Here is a 22,155-nt window from a genome sequence, read left to right as displayed (position 1 = left end):
CTATACCAGCATAAACCAGCCTGGACCATCACTACACCAACACTAACCAGCATAAACCAGTCTGGACCAACATATGAACACTAACCAGCATTAACCAGTCTGGACCAGCACTATACCATCTCTAACCAGCATAAACCAGCCTGGACCAGCACTATACCAACTCTAACCAGCATAAACCAGCCTGGACCAGCACTATACCAGCATAAACCAGCCTTGACCAGCACTATACCAGCATAAACCAGTCTGGACCATCACTACACCAACACTGACCATCATAAACCAGCCTGGACCAGCACTATACCAACTCTAACCAGCATAAACCAGCCTGGACCAGCACTATACCAGCATAAACCAGCCTGGACCATCACTACACCAACACTAACCAGCATAAACCAGTCTGGACCAACATATGAACACTAACCAGCATTAACCAGTCTGGACCAGCACTATACCATCTCTAACCAGCATAAACCAGCCTGGACCAGCACTATACCAACTCTAACCAGCATAAACCAGCCTGGACCAGCACTATACCAGCATAAACCAGCCTGGACCAGCACTATACCAGCATAAACCAACCTGGACCATCACTACACCAACACTAACCAGCATAAACCAGTCTGGACCAACATACGAACACTAACCAGCATTAACCAGCCTGGACCAGCACTATACCAGCATAAACCAGCCTGGACCAGCATTATACCAGCATAAACCAACCTTGACCATCACTACACCAACACTAACCAGCATAAACCAGTCTGGACCAGAACTATACTAGCATAAACCAGCCTGGACCAGCACTATACCAGCATAAACCAGCCTGGACCATCACTACACCAACACTAACCTGCATAAACCAGTCTGGACCAACATACGAACTCTAACCAGCATAAACCAGCCTGGACCCGCACTATACCAACTCTAACCAGCATAAACCAGCCTGGACCAGCACTATACCAGCATAAACCAGCCTGGACCATCACTACACCAACACTAACCTACATAAACCAGTCTGGACCAACATACGAACTCTAACCAGCATAAACCAGCCTGGACTAGCACTATACCAACTCTAACCAGCATAAACCAGCCTGGACCAGCACTATACCAGCATAAACCAACCTGGACCAGCACTATACTAGCATAAACCAGCCTGGACCATCACTACACCAACACTAACCTGCATAAACCAGCCTGGACCCGCACTATACCAACTTTAACCAGCATAAACCAGCTTGGACCAGCACTATACCAACTCTAACCAGCATAAACCAGCCTGGACCAGCACTATACCAGCATAAACCAGCCTGTACCAGCACTATACTAGCATAAACCAGCCTGGACCCGCACTATACCAACTCTAACCTGCATAAACCAGCCTGGACCCGCACTATACCAACTCTAACCAGCATAAACCAGCCTGGACCAGCACTATACCAGCATAAACCAGCCTGGACCATCACTACACCAACACTAACCTGCATAAACCAGTCTGGACCAACATACGAACTCTAATCAGCATAAAAGAGCCTGGACCCGCACTATACCAACTCTAACCAGCATAAACCAGCCTGGACCAGCACTATACCAACTCTAACCAGCATAAACCAGCCTGGACCAGCACTATACCAGCACTATACCAGCATAAACCAGCCTGGACCATCACTACGCCAACACTAACCAGCATAAACCAGCCTGGGGTGCACTTCCCGAAAGCATCGTTAGCCAACTATGGTCGCAAATTGGTCGCAATTTCCACTGAACTCTATTGGAAAACGACGGAACTTGCGACCATAGTTGGCTAATGATGCTTTCGGGAAACGCACCCCTGGACCAGAACTATACCAACTCTAACCAGCATAAACCAGCCTGGACCAGCAGTATACCAGCATAAACTAGCCTGGACCAGCACTATACCAGCATAAACCAGCCTGGACCAGCACTATACCAGCATAAACCAGCCTGGACCAGCACTATACTAGCATAAACCAGCCTGGACCATCACTACACCAACACTAACCTGCATAAACCAGTCTGGACCAACATACGAACTCTAACCAGCATAAAAGAGCCTGGACCCGCACTATAACAACTCTAACCAGCATAAACCAGCCTGGACCAGCACTATACCAACTCTAACCAGCATAAACCAGCCTGGACCAGCACTATACCAGCATAAACCAGCCTGGACCATCACTACGGCAACACTAACCAGCATAAACCAGCCTGGGGTGCATTTCCCGAAAGCATCGTTAGCCAACTATGGTCGCAAATTGGTCGCAATTTCCACTGAACTCTATTGGAAAACGACGGAACTTGCGACCATAGTTGGCTAATGATGCTTTCGGGAAACGCACCCCTGGACCAGAACTATACCAACTCTAACCAGCATAAACCAGCCTGGACCAGCAGTATACCAGCATAAACTAGCCTGGACCAGCACTATACCAGCATAAACCAGCCTGGACCAGCACTACCAACTCTAACCAGCATAAACCAGCCTGGACCATCACTACACCAACACTAACCAGTATAAACCAGTCTGGACCTACATACGAACTCTAACCAGCATAAACTAGCCTGGAATCCATCTTGGTTTATGCTGCATTTTTCAGAAGGGTTGACAGATGCCAGCTCTTCTAATTGTGGTAACAGATCTCTGCCTAACTTGGTTCTTCAAACGAATTAGCATATTTGATTAAAATATCTGGATTAAACTGTCTGAGACTGAGGGCCGACCAAGAGTACATGACAATGTTTTCAACTAAAAACGGAAAAGTGTTTTAGCCTTAAAACGCAAGTTTTTGAAAAGGTTTCAAAATGCACGTTTTTGAAAATGATACAGTTTTGGTCTCTGTGTAAAGCACAGAAACGTGAATCTGTGAAAACGTTGATGGCATGTTCAGCCTTGTTCAGTAATCTGTCTTTACAAAGTAACATCGCCAACTACTGGCCTGACATGCATAACACAACGTTTTTAGTCGTTTTCTCGGATCCGTGTGAATGGGGATTGTTTTGATAACATTGCCATCTTTACAGAGAAAAACGTTTCTATTGTCATTAAAGTTAATTTAGGATTACTGACTGTTTTGTGTTCACTGTACTTTTCGGGAGCTAATATGTCCATTTTAGGTCCTGATATCTACATTTTAAGGATATGTATATTTTAGGTACAAGTATATACATTTTAGGTGCTAATATGTACATTTTAGGTGCTAATAAGTACATTTTAAGTGTTAATATGTACATTGTGGGAGCTAATATATCCATTTTAGGTCATAATATGTACATTTTAGGTGTTAATATGTACATGATAAGTGCTAATAAGTACATTTTAAGTGTTAATATGTACATTTCGGGAGCTAATATGTCCATTTTAGGTCATAATATGTACATTTTAGGTGCTAATATGTACATTTTAGGTGTTAATATGTACATTATAAGTGCTAATAAGTACATTTTAAGTGTTAATATGCACATTTCGGGAGCTAATATGTCCATTTTAGGTCATAATAACATTTTAGGTGCTAATATGTCCATTTTAGGTCATAATATGTACATTTTAGGTGTTAATATGTACATGATAAGTGCTAATAAGTACATTTTAAGTGTTAATATGTACATTTCGGGAGCTAATATGTCCATTTTAGGTCATAATATGTACATTTTAGGCGCTAATATGTACATTTTAGGTGTTAATATGTACATTATAAGTGCTAATAAGTACATTTTAAGTGTTAATATGCACATTTCGGGAGCTAATATGTCCATTTTAGGTCATAATAACATTTTAGGTGCTAATATGTCCATTTTAGGTCATAATATGTACATTTTAGGTTCTAATATGTACCAATATGCAGCCTTTGGGTACAAAAGTGTACCTTTTGAAAACGTACAGCCCCAGTGACAGCTTTATACCTTTTTTCGGAAAGCGCAGATTCATCGATACTCAAAACCATGGTTAGCAATGCAGCGAATAGCTTGCGGAAAGACAGCAACGTAATAATAATAATAATTTATTAATAATAATAAATAATAATTTGTTACATTTATAGCACCTTTGTGGGTACTCAAAGCACTTTACATGAATGGGGGGAATCTCCTCAACCATCACCAATGTGCAACATCTCCAGTAACCAGAACAATCCTGGATCATGTCAAATCATTCACAGTAAAATCCAGATAACAGAGTAATACGAAGAACAGGCTCAAAAATGTCACAGAGGTTTGGTGGCCCAAACCAAGAAAAATGGCACCCTCAAACACAGTCTAGGAAAAACATTGAAAAGCATTGAACATGTCAAAGAAATGGAACCAAACACCATGTATTCCCTGTTGACTTTGCATTCATGACATAATTTTATACATTTCACAAGTTATTTTTGGCAAAAAAACGTTATGTAACCAAATTCAAGGTTACTTTGGCTAGAAGTGGGTTACTCATAGCCATTCTATATCAGGTAGTTAACAGACGGTGAAATGATGACAATCGCTTGCTTGGAAGCAACACAACTGTAGGTCACATGACAGGGACAACATGGCAAACATTTGAATTTCCTTCATACGATATGCATTCATGTACTTTAACAGTAACAAAGTCAGTTTCAAACCAAAATACCTATATAAAAGCCCTATATTTATAAAATGGTAAGTTCCAATCCTTGATTCTGATTGGTCAATAGATGTGCTTTATTCACGATGATGGATAAAACACGGCTGACCGGCCCACTGCAGTTCCTATGTTGTTTATATTTGAGGTTTCATGCATATTACACATTGGAACGTTGTTGCTGTTCACGGTCAGGGACTACTTTTTTCTAGCGGAAGGGAGGCTTTTAGTGATTTTACTTCATGAAAGTTGCACTAATACAGTTTTTTTTTTTAACTTTATAATATTTTTATTGTGTGGTAACCGTTTTATAAAAGCAATAAGGTACTCGAGGCAAGAGCTGTATCGTGAATAAGTAACGGCTGAAGGGCGTTTTTAGGCACGACGCGAAGCACAGCTTCTTTCATAATAAGCAAACCTGCAATGATTAAATATGTTATAATACAAATGCCTCTTATTATCTCAATTTATTAACCAATGTCTTTATTGCTGACTTTCAATGATCAAATTCAACCATACTAATAAGCAAAACTTAGGCTACTTTAGATTCATTTCATTTTTGTTGTTGTTGCTAGTGTAAAAGTGTTGAATATTCTCAACACAAGTGTTGAATAGCTGAAGCGTTTAGTTGAGCTGCACTCTTTACTGTACAGATGGGAATTTGCATTTCCATTTGCATATACATTTTTGGTGTGAAGGGGCATTTACATTTTTCAAAAATAGAACAAACAAGCAAGCAAATCCCAGGTAAGAAAAAGTAACCCTAAAAGTGACGTAACACCTTATTTTCTATAAAAACTTAACCAAGCCTAATACTTACTTTTTTAACGAGTAACACAATACTGTAACTCAAAAGTAACTTTCTAGTGCTGATCGACAAATTGACGTAGCGAAAATAACAATATTGTAACATTTGGCATTACCATTCAAAGAAAGCTGGATATATAATGATATGATCTGTATGTTGGTGCCTTGGGTTTCTTTGATTACATGGTTCCCACTGGTTTTTAATTGAAGCATAATGACCTCCCTGAGAGGAACCACCCAGACCCAGGAGACATGGGACAGTGACAGGGCCAGTGTGGGCATCCCTCCATGGCCCATTACAAAGATGAATCTGAAAGCGGTCATCATAGTAAACACTAAATCTGAAAGAAAAGCTTCAGAACTTCTAAATATTTGTGTGCAAACATGGTCATTCCTCTCATGGGCATTGCGCAAGTATAATTAGTACTATTTTCGTCCTGAACTTAAGTAAACATGTTTAGAATGGGCTCTGAATCTACAGGAAGAGAAACATTACAATAGTCAGTTACAATGAAATGAATGTGTATTGTTCGGCCAAGGAGTTTAATAGAGTATGTAAACAATTTACCACCTCCATGTCTCTGACTATATATCAATATCAATATTATACCATAATGTACAGTATATACAGCTTGAACAGGTGGAATGAAAGGAATTAAGAGAAACAATGAACAATACATTTAGTTTTTTTTTTTTAAGCATAGCCTAAAAAAATAATAAAAAATACTTACAAGAAGTTTGCGCTTTACAGTGGCCGGTTTAAAATAGTGAACATTTTAACTTCCTGTTTGGACTTCGGGGGCGGATTAGCGGTCAATGTTTTTTTTTTTTTTTTTTTTTTTTTTTTTTGATGTTGTGAAGCGATGCCATTAGTTCACCGTAACAGGAACATTTAACTCTGGTGACAGCAAGAGCACACACCTCTCTCACATCAGTGCTCGGTGCGGTTTTGACAAGGACCAGTCTGATAGTTTAAATCGGTTCATCGTTGAGAAAAGTCGCGGGAAAACTTACCTGAAGATGATATGAGGATCGCTGCTCAGGAATATCAGGATTCTTGAATTAAGATGGGATGTGTCAAAACTGTTTGTAAAGGCATAGCGCTTCTGTTCCTTGTCTTTCTCCAGGTAAGACATCTTCTTTATTATACGTTTCTATTGTAGTGATGTTTGATGGTTAAGATAAAACACAAGTACATGTACACTTACTGTTAACTGGATTTTGTGTTCCTAAAGGTTAAAGAAAGATCGAACTAAAGTTTTGTTGGTTTTTGTTGTCATTGTGTTCATTGGAAAATTGAAATAGTCGGTCATTACTGTGTGTGTGTTTGTGTGTGTGTTTAATTTAACATTAATTACATACATCGAATGATAAAAAAGAAGCAAAAGAAAATAAGATGTAGTAAAAAAAGAATTTCATTGAAAATTATAAAGTGCCATTTATTTTAATGAAAAATTGCACAGCACTTTTTTTCCAAGCAAACGAAAAGTTTCACGAAAAGAAGTTTGTTTGGCAAATGTATGCGTCTCTATAGCACGCATTGTGTTTATCATGCAATTTATACGTGTTTTACGTGGTGGATATCATATGATACGCAGATGCACACCACTAATCCTAACCAAACGTAAAATATATACGTAGGCTATCCCAAACCACTGCTAAACCTACCCATGCGCATCACATGCACGTAAAAACTAAATTGTACGATAAACACAGTTGTGTGCTATACGCATTTAGTGTGACCGGGTAGCGATAGCTATACCTGTATTGAAAGATTTATTAGAAAGAAATAAGTCTATATTTAGTTTTTTATGCTCAGATTTGATGTTTTAGGCCAAATCAAATATGTTCAATATTTTGGACAAAAAGGATTCATCTATCATTTGTTTGGTTATATAGGGTGGCTCCAAAGACACAAAGTATTAACATCACACTGCATTTCATACACTAGATATATAATGTTACAAACAGAAACCATGTTAAAAATAAAGACAAAATGTATGTGGCCACTTTTCAACTGTTACAGTTGATCATTGTCAGTAGACAGAGCCCCTGTGGTTATTCTGACACCTGTGTGAATTTGAAGTGAACTGACTTTATACAGTCACTAAAGTTTTTTAATTGAGCTTTAAGTGTCCAAATATTCTGGGTTCACAGTTATGAAAGTGAGATACTGACTAATACATTTGCTGATTAAGTAGGCAAAACATCTTTTCAGATCTAATTTAAACCCTTAGGATTCTAGATTAGCTAAGAAGACTCAGTTACACACTCAAGTTGTCTCCAGACATTATCTTTATGGGCTAATTTACAGTGAGATGTGTGTATTGTGTTTCTGACAATCTTCCTGGGAAGTGTCTACATACTCCCTAGGAAGTCAGAAGTGTTTTGTGATATGATGTGAGTGTGGAAAAAAAAATATTATAGACCAGGTTATAGAATTAATTATAGACTTCACGTCAGTACATCATAAGAGAAGATATATATATATATATATATATATATATATATATATATATATATATTTTTTTTTTTTCATCCATGTGTCATTTGAAACAATTTCTTTCTGGTAAGGAAAATAAATGGACAGAAGCTTTGAGCTTCAAAAAGGACACAAAAGCACCATAGAAGTATTATAACCATGGATAATATGACATGTGCTTTATTTTCCTCTTTCTGAATATGATACGCTTTGTTTGAAGCAAAACAGACATTTGCATTGAGTTCAGGAAAAAAAAATAAAAAATCAGTCCAGGTCATGAACAAATCAACAAATTATAAAAAGATGCAACTAAAAACAAAAAGAGAAAAGATTACAAATCAGACATCACTAATTCTCTCATGTTTCCTTCACATTTATGTAGAAATGACAACAATTTTCAACAAACTATTGCTAGAAAGGAAGTGCACTTATTTGTATTGAATGTGTACTTGTAATGTCCGTCAAATCATAAAAGTATGTAATAAAAATTACTTGCAGGTAATATAATGAAGAGGCCACATGTACTTAAAGAGAGTAGACTAGACTTTCAATTCATATTACTTAGGTACACTTCTAAAAGGTGCACTTAGTTTGTAATAATGTCAAACTACTGTAAATGTTTTGCTTGTTTTCTAAAGAACATTGTGAATCATTGTCTAAATAATTTTTTGTCATGGTTTAAAAAAGTACACTTACTTTGATGTTGACTAACATAATAAAGCACATATGCCTTACTATGATTTTAACAGTAAATGTGTTCTTTGATATTACGTTTGAAGGTAATATACTTAGGGGGCCAGATTTACTAAACAGGGCAAATTAGCGTGAGAGCGCAAATTCCAAAAAAGCTCAGATGGGAGTGGAAAGTTCTGTGCATCTACTGACGACGCACAAATTAAAGAACACAGACGCAGTCAGATCATTTCCATAATGACCAACGCAATCTACCAGGAGCAGTGCAAATTATGGGGGCATGCTTTTTTTGGCAATAATGGTGCAAATACCAGTATATTGACGAGCGCAAACCTTAGTTAATCACCTCTGGGTTTTTTTTAAAATACTCTCCTCCCATATTTTTTTGCATCTGAAAGGGAAATTTCTCTGTGATGTATGTAACCTTAGCTCCATGAAGATGGAACAGGACGCTGCGTCAAAACGCTGTGGGAATGCTTCTGTGTTAATGGTAACCAAACGTTTCAAGGTGCAAAAGACAGTTTCAGTGCAAACTGCAAACTGTTCAAAGGGCTTTAACCCCTTAGCTGTCACCCCCCCTTTTGAGAATGGGGGTTAAAATGCACTATTCAAACTTAAATGGTTGTAATTTAAGAATGCTTTGGAATATATACCCAAGTTTGGTCTTGTTTTAAAGAAAACACTCAGCAGAATATTGCTGAAGTGAAAACACTTCAAAAAATGAAAGTATGAAAAAGTTATGGAAGTTTAAATTTACAGTAAATTACTGTACTATATATTTTTTATTTTATATAAAATAAATATTTTATAAAATATTTTTACTCTAAAATTTCTATAAAATCAAAGCCATACATCTTATCAAGTTATGTTCCAAATTTGAAGTTGATATCACAAAAATTGAAGTTCCCATGAGATTTTGTTTAGGCGTAGTACCAAAAATAGCCACCGGGTGCCATTGAATTCCATTGAATTTAGTTGTATACATTCTGCCTTAACAAATTAATACATTTCTTTCCAAATATCAATTCTGTCACAAAATTTGGAACCTTGAGACTCTGACCTTTCTGACAATATCAGTTTTGTCAAGATTAGAAAAAGTTTTGATCATAAATTATGAAATATAATGATGCCCAAAAGGGGAGGAGCCTGATAAAATAAGTACCGTTTCTATGGTAACGCAACTTTCAATTTTAAAACAGTTTTCACACGATGAATTCTGAGTTTATAAGCTTTCAAATGATACCTAATTTATGATAACTACTAAAATATGTGATATAATAAAAAAAGGCGATAAAAAATAATATTATATTTTAGAGGATAATAAATATAAATATTATCATTTTTAGAGGATAATATTGTACTACAATTTTTTATTGAAAAATACTAGATTGTATGTTTATTATGAACTTTTAGCATAAAAGCAGAAGTTTCAATGATTAAAAATGGGTTCATCAACTTTTTGTGACAAAGGTCAAAACTCCTGTTATGATGCAGATTTTTTGAGGTGCACTCTTGTCATAAATTCATCAATTACTCTTCTTACATAATTTTTAACACAAAACAGGGGTATAATATCTATTTAGAAGTCTTAGACCTTTCCAACAATATATAATTTGTCATAATTAGATTAGGATTTAATAGAAATATAGTGAAGTAAAGTTAGGCGTCCCGGTACCGGGACGGTGACAGTTAAGGGGTTAAACGATTCCAGACGATGATTAAGGGTCTTATCAAGCGAAACGATCTTTATGATAAAAGTTTTATAAGCTCAAATGCTCACCTTGCTCTGTTCTGTGATGCGCGTTCGTGACTCTCCTGTTCAAACTCTTTCATCAAAATGAACAAATCTTTTTTCGAGTCATTTGATTCATTCAACGAACGAAATGAACGAATTGACTCAGAAAAATATTCGTTCATTTTGATGAAAATCCTGGAATGTTTTCATCAAAAACCTTAATTTCTTTTCGACTGAAGAAAGAAAGACGTAGACATCTTGGATGACATGGGGGTGAGTATATTATCAGCAAAAGTTTTTCTAAAACTGAACTACTTCTTTAACTGGTTCCAACTGGTGACTTCCGCACCATGAAGTGAATAATCTCCACTTCAAGGCATAGAGTTTCCTCGTGGACGGAGCTCTAGAGTGGAGAATGGTCTCAACAATCTGTTAAGAGACCTGAACTTATGAGCTGGGCCCCCTCACAGGCCAAACCCACAGCTTCCACAATTCTGGGCAGGGGTGAAGTATCAAAAGAAGCTCCTTCCTGGGCAGATTCTCCAGTGGAGAGCAGAGAAGAAGAACACAGTTGAACTGATTTCATACGTGCTTCACACAGAGGCATTCCCACAGCTTTTCAACGCAGTGCAAGTTCCCTAGAAAGGGAATGCTCCTGCGTGATACAGCCTTGTATTGACGCTTTGCATGATGATGTCTTAAAGCACATGTAAAATCAGTCCAATGGTGTGGTGGAATGTCAGAGGCGGGTGACATCATGAACCAGGAAACTATAAAGCCTGCCTAAACAGAGCAGCGCTAGCTTCCGTGTCTTCACAAGTGCTCAATGTGAAACTGTTTTTGTCTATTTGGAGATGTCTGTGTATATATATATTAGTGATGCACGATATATCGGCCGCCGATATAATATCGGCCGATTTGGTCAATTTTTTACACATCGGTATCGTTCCGATGTCAAAATAGGGCCGATGTGAACAGGCCGATGATCATTCTATTTGACGTGCGTGGGGGCGGGGATGTTTGTTTTTGCACGCGTATTAAAAGTGCAAGTGCGTTTAAACATCAAGCGCACGAAGACTGGAACTGGTGAGCTGTTTTCTGCCAGCCTTCCTAATGCGTATTTTTGTCCCGCCAAAGCCATATTTGACCGGTAAGTGATGTAGATGAGTGACTGGTGCGCTTGTTTAACTGAGGGAACGAGAGTCAATTAAAGCACCGGTCACGCGCGCCGCCTTCAAAATGTCTTTCGCTTGTTTAACTCAGGGAACAAGAGAGAGTGAAAGCACCGGTCACGCGCGCCGTCTTCAAAATGTCTTTCGCTTGTTTAACGGAGGGAACAAGAGAGAGTGAAAGCACCGGTCACGCGCGCCGTCTTCAAAATGTCTTTCGCTTGTTTAACGGAGGGTACAAGAGTGAAAGCACCGGTCACGCGTGCCGTCTTCAAAATGTCTTGCTCTCTCTCCCCCTCACGCATGTTTATGAATTGAGTTGACTGAATATCTTTGAGAATACACGATGGTAAAAGGTCGGAAGACCGAAGTTTTTTTCTTCTGAACTACTGGTTGTGAATTGTGAAACCACACTTTCAATAAACCAAAAAAAAAAAATCTATCGTGTTGATGAAATGTTTTCTGTGTCGACTGTCGAGACCATAGACTGTAAAAATAAGTCGAGACAAATCTCGTGCGATGTTCTAAACTGCCTGGATAATCACAACGTGTGCCGTGGTTCCGTTAATGACACGTCCGTTTCGCGAACTAATGACTCATTTGAACCGATTCACTTTAATGAATGGTTAAAACAACTGATCTGTCCAACACTGAGCTCAAGATACATAAATCGGAAACACTTTACAATAAGGTTCCATTTATTAAAGTGTACATTAAATGAACACTTTAATAAATGGAACCTTCTTGTAAAGTGTAAGGTTAATAGTTTAATAGAATGTTAACAAATTTTGTTAACATTCTATTAATATTAGTTTCTGTGGATATACTCCATGACAAAACTACCCCAGTCATTCTAGAATGATTCATTCTTTCCAAATAGAGCAATTCAAGTAATCTGGTGAAATTGTTTTTATATCACAATATATATCGCAGAAAAATAAAATATCACAATGTCATTTTTTACCAATATCGTGCAGCCCTAATCCTCGCTATGTGTTTTCTATACAGGGATATCGACATCGGTAAATATCGGTATCGGCCATAACAGCAATGTTAATATCGGTTATCGGTATCGGCCACAAATTTTCACATCGGTGCATCACTAATATATATATATATACAGTATATATGTATATATATATATATATATATATATATATATATATATATTCAGTTATGGCAAGTAAGCAGCAGCAGTTCAGAATGTGTGTGCACCCCTGCCCGAGTGGTATTTAGCATGCACGGTTAGCGCTCGAGGGCGCTGGCTGTGAGCACTGTGGTGTGCTTCCATTGCGCACACTCCGATCCCGTCTGGCATTCTTTAGTGAGGACGCTCAGGCTCACGTTCCCCAAAGCTCAGGTCCCGCTGCTGCTGACGCACAGCGAAGGCTTCAGACTCTACCTTCACCTGACAGATCCAGTGCCTTCTCTCAGGGTTTGGAATCACGCGCTTCGGTTACCTCCGCCCGATTGAGGCACAAACACTAGCTATCTAGTTACAAGGAATTATATGTTTTTAGTGTCGAAGCAGGAGATACTGAGGACTCAACACCTCAGTCTCATGCTTTTAAGGAGCTCGTGGAGATTGTAACGAGAGCGGTCGACAGATTAAGCATTGATTGGCCGGCAGATAAGCAGGACATTCGTTCTAAAAGCAAACAATATGAACGCTTCCTGCCCCCTCGTTCACAACCTCAATGCTGGGGCCTTCCATTTTCCCCCGATCTCCACACAGAGGTGTCGAGATCGTGGGAGAAACAAGTTTCTAATAGTTTATAGTCCACAAACATTTCACCATTCCTCTATTTCAAACTATAAAGAGCCGTTATGGGGAAATGCCAAAAGTGGAAGAGATGCTTGCGAGCTTTCCCCTGAATCAGCATCTTCCCTCAAGGCCCCAGTATTACCTACCAAGCCAGTTAGAGTAATATCAGCTTTGGTGGGTAAGGCTTATTCTGCGGCTGGTCAGTCTGCAGCGTACCTTCATACGATGTCACTGCTACAGGGCGACGGACTGACTGCTCAACAACAACTAAATCCAGAAAACAGTCTTGAGAGACTGGTACCTCTAGTAGAATTTTTGGAAGCTACTGTAATATGGCAAATATTTCTCGTTGGGCCCTGCAGACCATAGAAAAGAGTTATCAAATACAGTTCGGGTCTCGCCCGTCCAGGTTTATGGTCGTCCTATCCACCGTGATCGCCCCCGAGCAGGTTCTGGTAATGGAACAAGAGGGGAAAACCCTGTTGGAGAAAGGGGCCATATAATATGTACCTCGCCTCCAGCAGGGACACCGGGATAGTGTACAGTTAGCATTTCATCGTTCCAAAGAAGGATGGGGGGTTGCTTCCCATTTTGGATTTGAGAGTACTGAACGAGTCAGTCATGCAACTAAAGTAAAAAATGTTAACACTAAAGGGGGTCGCACACCGGACGCGAAGCTCAGTGCCTCTAAAAGCGTCTTTAAAATTCGAACACATTATTCTCTATGAGTGTACACACACCGGCGGCGCCCAGCGATGGCTCAGCACCAGGTCCAAAATCCTGCTGCGCCACAGAGCGCCATTTACATAGTTTTATATAAAATTTTAATTATTTTTGTCTCAAATAGTTGCTGATGGATCCTGACTTCGCCCTATGCTGCAATATACATTTAGTTTTGCATTCATTTACAGAAATCAGCTGCTTAAATGACAATTGCTGATGTTATTGGATTTTTCAGGTGAGATTCTCAATTCATTCAGTTAACGGATGCTCTGAGGTAAAGTTTTCAGACTGCAGACTCAGCAACGATTGTATTTAATTGTGCAGTACAATAATAACATAGAACAGACATTATCTTCATTTCATATCATTAAACATAACAATATTGCTGGCCATACACTGATGAGAAAATGCACGTCCGGTGTGCGTTACCTGGAGTTCTCCTAGACGCGGCGCTGCGCTTCTTGTCCGGTGTGCAACCCCCTTAAGACAAATCGTGCCACAGATCAGATCCGAGGACTGGTTTGTCACGATAGATCTCAAGGACGTATACTTCCACATTTCCATCCTACCACAGGAAGTTCCCGAGGTTTGCTTTCGGGGGAAAAGCATACCAATATTGAGTTTTTCCGTTCGCCTAGCACTATCAAAATTTATTTTAAGGTTTAAGTGGCGGACATAGGTGCTTGCCACATTCCTTTGGATGGAATGTCTTTAGGTAAATTCTCCTTGGTATCTCGTTGGCACCATGGCACTTTGAGGCTGAGGCCTGGTGCTCGCACCTGGGTAGATATTAGCTAATTTGCTTGCTCAGACCTTAAGTTGTTAGCGCTGCTTTGTTTGGGAAGGCTTTATAGTTTCCTGGTTCGTGACGTCACCCGCCTCTGACATTCCTCCAAACCATTGGACCGGACATCATCACGCAAAGCGCTCCCTTTAGTGTCAATCAATGCAGCGTCTCGTTCCCTCTTTAAGGAACCGTGGTTACAGTCGTAACCAAGGTGCCTCCATAAGGTCAATCTGACACAGCGTCTTGATCCCTTTCTCAGGGAACCAAGGTTACATCCGTAACCTCCAAATAGTTACCATAAATGCTTGTTAGTACATTCAGCAGAATATTTTAACCGTATTTCAAAGATAATATAATACATTCTGAAATTTCATGTAAAGATGTACTAAAGTCCTACTTAAGTGGGTTAAATTCTAAATGCATTTAACTACAATACATTTTCATTTAATTGTAAATAACATCCAATCAAGTGTTTGAAAACACTACATTCAGTTTGCACTTATACCGTATATTATTAAGTTATTTTCTTTTTCACAAAGGAACCTTTGTGGGTGTTCTTATATTTTAGGCCAAGATATGTTGATAAATGATTTTTCCAGCTCTGAATGGAAAGCAGGTAGATGAGATTAATTGCACAAATGCAAATCTGCTTGTTGCTTGTTCTTTATAGAGGATCAGATGATGATGTGGGAATTTTGAATCACTAAGTCAACCTTTTTCATTTCATAAATTTAAATTATAGGCCTTAAAATGTTTTGACTGTTGCAACATAATTCAGGCTCTTAGCCAATATTAGCACATAGCCGGTAATGAACATGTTTTGAAAGGGTTTAGAACCACCTTCTCTCCTGAGATTCAACAATAACATCTAGAAAAGAACAGCAAGTAGCCTTGTGTTTGTATCAACGCTTCAATATGAACCTGAGACTCAGTCCAGACTGTCTGGAGGTCACGGGGTGGAAAGCCCAACCTCAAGAAGTTTACATCATTCTTTTCCTGTTATTCTCACCACTCAATCGATTTGGCCATCCCGTTCTCCCAGCCCACCAGAAGTAGTACTGCTTTCAGGCCTGCCATTCTGGCACAATAACGGTCTCCTAGAAGGTCAGGAATATAATGACCAAGCACAGCAAAATCTAGAAGAAACTTCAGTCATTCCAAAAGCAGCTTTTGAGTAGGCCTGATGTTTTAGCCCCCACTAGAAGATTAACACTATTACATCTTGAATTGGCGTTTTAAGTGGCAAAAATTAACTCCTGATTCTTTACCATTTGTTTGGTCCATTGCAGATGTATTTTTCCTCCCATTCACTATAAAGATTATGAGTGAATAATGACTTAAATGTTTATTTATTCCTTCCAAGCAATAGTATGACGATAATGTTTAGCTTATTTTTACATCTTTTTGAAGCTCAAATGAATATTCAGTACAAATCAAGCTCAATCTGTGGCATACTGTTGATTACCACACAATTTTTTTTTTGCACTTGTTCCTCCCTTTCTTTTCTTCAAAAAAGAGAAAAGATAAATCTACAGTGAGGCACTTGCATTGGAAATAGTATAGCCACAAGACGTAAACAATGTTTAATATAACATAGTATAGAAATAAATTATAGATAATAATATACTTCATAAAAATATATAATTATTAAATAAAAATAATATCAAATACACAATGTATTATTTAATATATGAAAAAAATACATGGTGTAAAAGTTATAATACTCAGATTTTAACAGAAAATCTATGTTTTTTTTTTTAAAATAAAATTATATGCTTCACATTTTTAATCTATTTTTTTTTTTAATTGGCCCAAAATACAATTCTAACTGCCTCACTGTAACCTCTTTTTGTAAAGGTGGAACGAGTCAAAATATATTTTCATGGTAATCAACATTATTTTGGTAATCGAATAATATTCATTCATTCTGTGTTTCCGTCATGGTATGGTGTTTTTTTCTTTTTCTTTTTTCGCCTTCATGTCATTTTCTCTTAAAAAAAATTTGCATCTCTTATGGTGCCAGCTTCCCTTTTGCTTCTCACGAAATAATTTTAATATGGTGCAGGGTTATTCAGTCTAATGTGTATTTGATAGGATAAGAAAGACATGTACTATTTTGCATGGTTAGTTTATGAAAACTTTACAAACCCTGGTTTGTGTGCTTGGTTATAATAGCTTTCACAAAACGGATACTGTAATTGTGTGTCTTTCAGATCAATATTTACCATATCATTTTCCAGAAAGCTGTAAACCTTTTATAAACCAGATTATGTATCCATGGTTGTTGAATTCAGTACATAGCCACATATCTCTTTTAAAATGTTAATTTGTTTTCATTATTTTTTTTAGTGGAGTTTAAATGAACGACACATGACTTGAAACAGAGCAAGTATAGTCTTTGTGATATACATAGGGAAATAGACTGTATATAAAGTAGTGACGTATAAGGCCAATCTCATAAGGAACTAGACTAGAGTAAATAATATACAAATTATAGGAAGTTTCTGTCTCTACAATTTACATACAGGTTATAAAGTGTATTTCAAAGAAATTCAACTGTCTATTGACTAACTAGTGAAACTGTCTAACTAGTGAAATGACTAACTAGTGAAACTAAACTGTTCGGTTTTGTCCCATTTAAAAGCTTCACTTGCAATTACAGATACAGTGCATATTCACAAATGTTTTAAATAAAAATTAAAAAATGTTGCATATGTTCAAACAGTGTGGCTGATTTCAGTAATTATGATCATTGAAGACACATTTTTAAAACAAACTCATTGAAAGTCAGATTATTAAGTAAGGTGAACAAGTGTTTTGCATCATTGTTGTTTCTATTGCTTGTTTTTATCAATTGAAATCCTGCTTTGACGAACGTTTTTTTATTCATATTCTTTATTAAACATGTTAAAAGACAACAACAAAACTAAACGAGAACAAACAATAAACAAAAAAGATCATCAGCAGATGATCCAATTAATGTCATGTTCAAAGGGTAGGAAGAAGTTAGAATAACTTTTCTTGTCCTTCAATGAAATATTTTAGCTATTAAATTGTTTGCATTATTTACCTATTCAAACTAATGTTAATCCTCAACATTAATTTGCGTGATCATCTGGGTAAAGCTGTGGAAAAAGGGTAAAGCTGTGGTTTAGTGACGATAGGAAAGAGGACACTTGAACCCAATAACTATAACCAATAAAATAATTAAGTAATTCGTTAGCATAATAATCAAATAATTTCCTCCTACTGATTTACTGTCGGACTTGAAAAGAAACCAAACAATTTTTCATGGCTTTGATAAGAAAACCTATGCAAATTACATATGGAAAAACAAATTTAGTGTCTGTGCAACAGTTAATGTGCTTAACCCCTGTGTTTTTACCAGCATGTTCCCAGGAAATTGAATTTATCAAAATATAGCAAAAATATTTAATTATTTTTATTGCAGACATGAAAAAAATGTAATTATCATTTATATTTAATGAAAGAAAGACTTCTTTACATGAAAAAAAAGCAAGGTTGTATGAAATGGCAAGAATGATTAAATAAAGGGAGTTTTATGCTTTGTGTTTATTTTAAATAGGTATTTAAAAATTATAGATATTGTAAATTATTATTTTGCCAAAAAAGACAAAAAAATAATATGGTCAAAATACAGTCTCTTCTTCTGCTAGACACAGAGATGAGTTTTAATTGAGAATATGCTAGCTTGTTAGGAGAGGGACAGTTAAGTTGTTGAATATTATTTATACTGAAGAGTTCAGATGCAAAAGCCTCTAAGTGCCATTTGAAATTTTCTTCTAAAATGGTCATTTTTATCAAGCTTGTATATTTAAGTTCAGTAATTTCACTTAAATGGCAATGAAGATTACCTATTAATTGCCATTTAAGTGAAATTACTGAACTTAAATATACAAGCTTGATAAACATGACCATTCTAGAAGAAAATTTCAAATGGCATTTAGAGGCTTTTGCATCTGAACTCTTCATATATATATATATATATATGGCGCTGATAAAAAAAAAAAAAAAAAATGTGAGGCAGCTGTTCCTTCACAAAATATGAGCAATATCGCACGAGTATAGCAAATGCAAAATGGTGTGTCACAGCGTGCTGATATACAGCCATATTACCAGCTACGAGTGTGATATTGCATTTATACCACAGTTTGACGGCACAAGTGTGTAATACAGGGGTCTCAAACTCAACTTAACTGGGGGCCACTGGTGGTAGAGTCTGGGTCATGCTGACGCTGATGCGGATGAAGTATTCCACAAAAAAAATATGTATTTAATATGTACATATGGAGTAGTTCACTGATAATTTACTCTCCCCAATGTCATCCAAGATGACCATGTCTTTCTTTCTTCAGTCGAAAAGAAAGTTTTTTGATGAAAACATTCCAGGATTTTTCTCCATATAATGGACTTCACTGGTAACCAAACGGTTCTAGGTCCGAAAGTTTCAGTGCAAACTGTAAACTGTTCAAAGGGCTTTAAACGATTCCAGACGATGAATAAGGGTCTTTAAGTTTTGTAAGCTCAAATGCTTGCCTTGCTCAGTTCTGTGATGCACATTTGTGACTCTCCTGTTCAAACTCATTCATCAAATTGAAGGAATCTTTTTCCGAGTCAATTAGTTCATTTCGTTCGTTGAATGAACCAAATGACACACAAAAAAATCGTTCATTTTGATAAACGAGTTCGAACAGGAGAGTCATGAACGTGCATCACAGAACTGAGCAAGGCGACCATTTAAGCTTATAAAACTTAAACTTTGTTGGGTTTTTTTTGTCATTTGGTTCATATTTGACCAAAACTTGGGTTAAAACAACCCAGCATTTTTTAGAGTGTACTTATTATTTTATTATGGATATAGGACTGACCTGAAGGAAAATTCTCTCTCTCTCTCTCTCTCTCTCTCTCTCTCTCTCTCTCTCTCTAGGTAGGTTTAGGGATGGGTTTAGGGATGGATCAGGGGGTGGAGTTGGGTAAGTTTAGGTGTGGGTTTAGGGATAAGGGGGTGGAGCTGGGTAGGTTTAGGGGTGGGTTTAGGGATCAGGGGGTGGAGTTGGGTAGGTTTATGGGTGGGTTTAGGGATCAGGGGTGGAGTTGGGTAGGTTTAGAGGTGGGTTTAGGGATCAGGGGGTGGAGTTGGGTAGGTTTAGGGGTGGGTTTAGGGATCAGGGGGTGGAGTTGGGTAGGTTTAGGGTGGGTGTAGGGATCAGGGGGTGGAGCTGGGTAGGTTTAGGTGTGGGTTTAGGGATCAGGGGGTGGAGTTGGGTAGGTTTAGGGGTGGGTTTGGGGATCAGGGGGTGAAGTTGGGTAGGTTTAGGGATCAGGGGGTGGAGTTGGGTAGGTTTAGGGGTAGGTTTAAGGATCAGGGGGTGGAGCTGGGTAGGTTTAGGGGTGGGTTTAGGGATCAGGGGGTGGAGTTGGGTAGGTTTAGAGGTGGGTTTAGGGATCAAGGGGTGGAGTTGGGTAGGTTTAGGGGTGGGTTTAGGGATCAGGGGGTGGAGTTGGGTAGGTTTAGGGTGGGTTTAGGGATCAGGGGGTGGATTTGGGTAGGTTTAGGGGTGGGTTTAGGGATCAGGGGGTGGAGTTGGGTAGGTTTAGGGGTGGATTTAGGGATCAGGGGGTGAAGTTGGGTAGGTTTAGGGGTGGGTTTAGGGATCAGGGGGTGGAGTTGGGTAGGTTTAGAGGTGGGTTTAGGGATCAAGGGGTGGAGTTGGGTAGGTTTAGGGGTGGGTTTAGGGATCAGGGGGTGGAGTTGGGTAGGTTTAGGGATCAGGGGGTGGATTTGGGTAGGTTTAGGGGTGGGTTTAGGGATCAGGGGGTGGAGATTGGTAGGTTTAGGGGTGGGTTTAGGGATCAGGGGGTGGAGATTGGTAGGTTTAAGGTTGGGTTTTAGGGATCAGGGGGTGGAGTTGGGTAGGTTTAGGGGTGGGTTTAGGGATCAGGGGGTGGGGCTGGGTAGATTTATGGGTGGGTTTAGGGATCAGGAGGTGGAGCTGGGTAGGTTTAGAGGTGGGCTTGGGGATCAGGGGGTGGAGTTGGGTAGGTTTAGGGGTGGATTTAGGGATCAGGGGGTGAAGTTGGGTAGGTTTAAGGGTGGGTTTAGGGATCAGGGGGTGAAGATTGGTAGGTTTAGGTATTTGTAGTGTGGGAGGAGTTGGATCTGGATCCGACTCCTCCCCTTGGATTTCATGTTTTGCAGTGAGGAACATTTCTAAAAAAAACTCTTAAAACTACATTCCATGACACATCAACAGTAGTATTTTAAAAAAAAAAGAAAAAAGAAAAAAAAAGATGTTGGCCATGACAGTCGCCGCAAGCGGAGTGAAACAAATGCTGAAATGTTTAGAAAGCTGATAGAGTGGGAATATTTCACGGCTGGAAAAGGCTCTCAGCCAATCAGATTCGAGAAACAGAAAGAAATGATGTATATACAGGATATACTGTACATGCTAAATGTATGATTTGTATTATCTTAAAACTGGACGTTTTTGACAAATGGTTATTATTTTGACACAGTCAAAATGTAATGTATAAACCTGCATTTTCTGTAAAAGGATTTGAAACTATATGTATAGGCATCTATATATATAATCATTATACAAATACATCGACAAATGAACTTCAAATAAATAGTGTTGTATTGCATGGATCATTATTTTAAAGTCACTTGATGGCAATAGATTAAGATGGTTTTATATTTAACAGTATAGTAAATATTGAATTGATTTAGCAAGTAGATGTTTCCCCTATCAGTATTTTAACAGGCTCTTTGTTTTGTGACAAGGAAGTTGGTGATGTCATTACTCATTTAATGTTTCACCTTGGAGCAAAATGTGTCATTGTTTCAAAAGCAGAGAGGGAAGAAGTTAGTTTCCATATATGTTTTTTATTCAATTATTTTAGGTACACATTGTATACTATACTTCCCCTGAAAGTCATTGTGCCACGTTGTAGGCTAATACTTCACCGTATCTCACTATTCCTGATGTCAGAACTGAAAAAAAATAAAAAAATAAATAAATAATTGAAAGCATTCACAACATCAAATTCACTAATAACTAAACTAACCCAGAAATAACTGTAATAATATGTTCTGGGGTAATTACGCATGTTCATGTTCTTGTTGACCAGTTTAAAGAGTCAAAGACAAAAAAGGTTATATCTCCATTTAGTGGTGAAACTGTGTATTTAATCTAATTGTAGGCATCAAAGGTGAATTGGCCAATAACAAAAACTATATCAACTTAATAAAATAATAGTAATTTAAATAAAAAAATAAAGATTTAGTACTTCACAAAATATCACACAAAGGCATGTTGTATTTAGTCACATACAAAAATATATTGTTAGTATATGTACTT

At 37.9% G+C, this 22,155-nt stretch overlaps 1 protein-coding gene across 19 annotated transcripts in view; it reads left to right on the top strand.

The window, feature by feature from the left end:
* The first annotated feature begins 6,310 nt into the window (after positions 1-6,310).
* ptprjb.1 (protein tyrosine phosphatase receptor type Jb, tandem duplicate 1) overlaps positions 6,311-22,155 on the top strand; it is an 88,059-nt gene continuing 72,214 nt past the window's right edge. For all 19 annotated transcript variants that reach the window (XM_089127765.1, XM_089127762.1, XM_089127770.1 and 16 more), the window contains exon 1: positions 6,311-6,546. In XM_089127765.1, the coding sequence (XP_088983891.1) occupies positions 6,487-6,546 (60 nt within the window). In that variant the 5' untranslated portion in view covers positions 6,311-6,486. The remainder of the gene's footprint in view (positions 6,547-22,155) is intronic.

Source organism: Pimephales promelas, chromosome 25 (assembly GCF_988280905.1).
Source record: "Pimephales promelas chromosome 25, fPimPro1.hap1.1, whole genome shotgun sequence".
Classification (NCBI taxonomy): domain Eukaryota; kingdom Metazoa; phylum Chordata; class Actinopteri; order Cypriniformes; family Leuciscidae; genus Pimephales; species Pimephales promelas.
The sequence above is the reverse complement of the archived record's forward strand: the minus strand, read 5'-3'. Positions and strand labels throughout refer to the sequence as shown.